At 45.8% G+C, this 2348-nt stretch overlaps 1 protein-coding gene across 1 annotated transcript; it reads left to right on the forward strand.

Moving 5' to 3' along the window:
* Nucleotides 1–350: 350 nt before the first annotated feature.
* Nucleotides 351–878, forward strand: GLOTRDRAFT_134604 (uncharacterized protein; the record flags this gene model as incomplete). The annotated part of the gene is made up of 1 exon (XM_007873562.1): nt 351–878. The coding sequence occupies one exon, from the start codon at nt 351–353 to the stop codon at nt 876–878; it is 528 nt and encodes a 175-aa protein (XP_007871753.1).
* Between the last annotated feature and the right edge of the window lie 1470 nt (nt 879–2348).

Raw genomic sequence — 2348 nt, forward strand, 5'->3', positions numbered from 1 at the left:
GGAGGCTAGCGTCGGCTGTCTAATTAGAACTAACATTGTAATTGGTGTGATTCCCAGTAATCAGATATAATTTGAGCTGAAAACAGGAGATTCTGTCTAATCATCTCGGGGGGTTTTCCCTGATGATCTTGAGGAGGTATTCATTGCCTTCCTAACAGGTGCCCTCGACTTGGGAATGCTTCACAAGTGAATTCACCCCTGGCGGGCTTATTGATATAGCCACAGCTGATGAGCGCAGCCTCGCTTGGATACCAGCAACAAATGACCTCATTGAAGGAGCCCTTGGCTCTCTCCGTGTACATCTCAGGGACAAGTCTAGGACATCCTTGCATGTTCTCAATTCACGTGCAATGTACAAGCACAACGATACTGAGCTATTCATGGATCTCATGTTCCTGGACGAAGATCACACATTTATAATGAAGGAAGCACGGAAGAAGATTGACTCAAGTAAATTGGAAGCTAAATGGTGCCAAGCTCAGGTTGAACACGAGAAGGAGCTCAAGCATATCAAGAAGCAGAAAGCGGCAGAGAAGTGCCGTAAATTGGAGGAGAAGAAAGCACACCTTGCAAGCGTTGTTTTGGTATTCAGTGATGAAGCAGTCCTCAGCAAGCTCAGCATCAAACAGCTCGATGAGCAGATCGAGGTCTATTGCAAATGCGACAAGCTGGTACCAAAGAAGTCACATGCAAAAAATAAATCAGAGAAGATCAGTGCCATGAAAAAGGAACTCGACAGCTATCTCATCTGCTTCCCACAGTCGAAGGGGTTGTGGTTGGAGGACAATAGTATTTCTGTGCTGGACTCGGATGAGGAGGGTGAGGTTGAAGACTTGCCAGGGGATGCGGCGGAGACAGATTCCGAGGAGGATGAATAAGTTATTATTATTTATGGTATACAGACGGCGTATAGAACACAGTTGCAGTCACTCCATGTTTTGATTGTAGAGCGCGAGAGGCATTATACAGCTCTAGTCAATCACTGCCATGTGTTGAAGAGGTCCCTAGTCGCGCCGGACTCGGCCGCAAGGGTCCATGGACCAAGAGACCATTTGTAAGGCGCTGTGAGACACTTAGGGATTGCCCACCCCCATAGATAGCCTGTCATTAGTCCGTGTTACTACATCCGTGCAGTGCTATGCCCCATACTTCGGGAGTTTCAGTATTTAGGGCCGGGCAAAAGGTTGGATGAAAGGAAATCTCTCCAGCTCTGATTGGCTGGGAATTCCCTATCATACAACCTTTCACCTGGCCCTAAATACTGCAACTCCCAAAGTGCCAGGATCCAGCATCAGATAAAATACCATCGGGATTAGCCACATCATGATATTCCTAGGCTCGTAACCACCCTCTACAACAGATTGAGGCAGAATCTATGTTGTAGAGGCTGGTGCATTTGGCGTGGGAATCCAGTATATGCCTCATTATCTTCCTGCCGTAGCCCTGCCGTTGCTGCCGACATCTGCTGAACCCTGCCGAAGTCGGCCGAATCCGTCTTCTGTAGTCGAGTAAGAACCCTGGTAGTCCAATACAACCAGCTTTATTATGAGTCCTGAGTTTACGAAGGATGAGTCCTTACCCACAAAATTGGGTGCGTGCCGAACGTTGTACCCCGTGGGAATCGCAATGCCGAGAATGTGTGCGACTTTTTGGTTGTAGTCTTGACTACACTGTTTCATGTCCGCTTTAAAGTCCGCTTGTATTGGAGACTACAAAAAGACTACAACATCGGATTTGTAGTCTCTGTTTTCAATAATACTGTGTTTTCGTCCTGGGTTTTCGGTGTATTTCCGTGGTTTCGTCTACGAAGAGGTTTTTTTGGGTCATCCATCCACTGGAATATTTTGAGCATTTTATCGTACCTCCATCTTTTACTGCATGCTCGTTGTCATCTGTGGCATGTTCTTACCATGGGAATTGACTTTTGTGGCAGTTTGTAGTCGGTGGCTGACACATCGAGCCACCGATAATATGACATGCGGTGGCATTCAGTCCCATATGTCAATACAATATTGTGAATTCCACACAACCACCATATACAGTCATATACTCCCCATATGGGAGCTGAGCCACAGACGATCCCCTACAACGGTAATGTCAGGGAATATCAAATAGAAACAAATGCATTACCATATTTGAATATCAATTTCCGGAGATATACCCAGTGATAGAGCAAATATGGATAAATATATGGAACAATGGGGAAGTCCGGTTTTTGGCCTGATACAGTACAATGAATCATAGCTAAAATATCAAAGCACATCTCGGGTTGATAGCGAATCCGGAATATGGATGCAAATAGCGTAACACATAGCATAAAGGTGCGATATACCTGATTCGGGATCGTC

Source organism: Gloeophyllum trabeum (assembly GCF_000344685.1).
Source record: "Gloeophyllum trabeum ATCC 11539 unplaced genomic scaffold GLOTRscaffold_00326, whole genome shotgun sequence".
Classification (NCBI taxonomy): Eukaryota; Fungi; Basidiomycota; class Agaricomycetes; order Gloeophyllales; family Gloeophyllaceae; genus Gloeophyllum; species Gloeophyllum trabeum.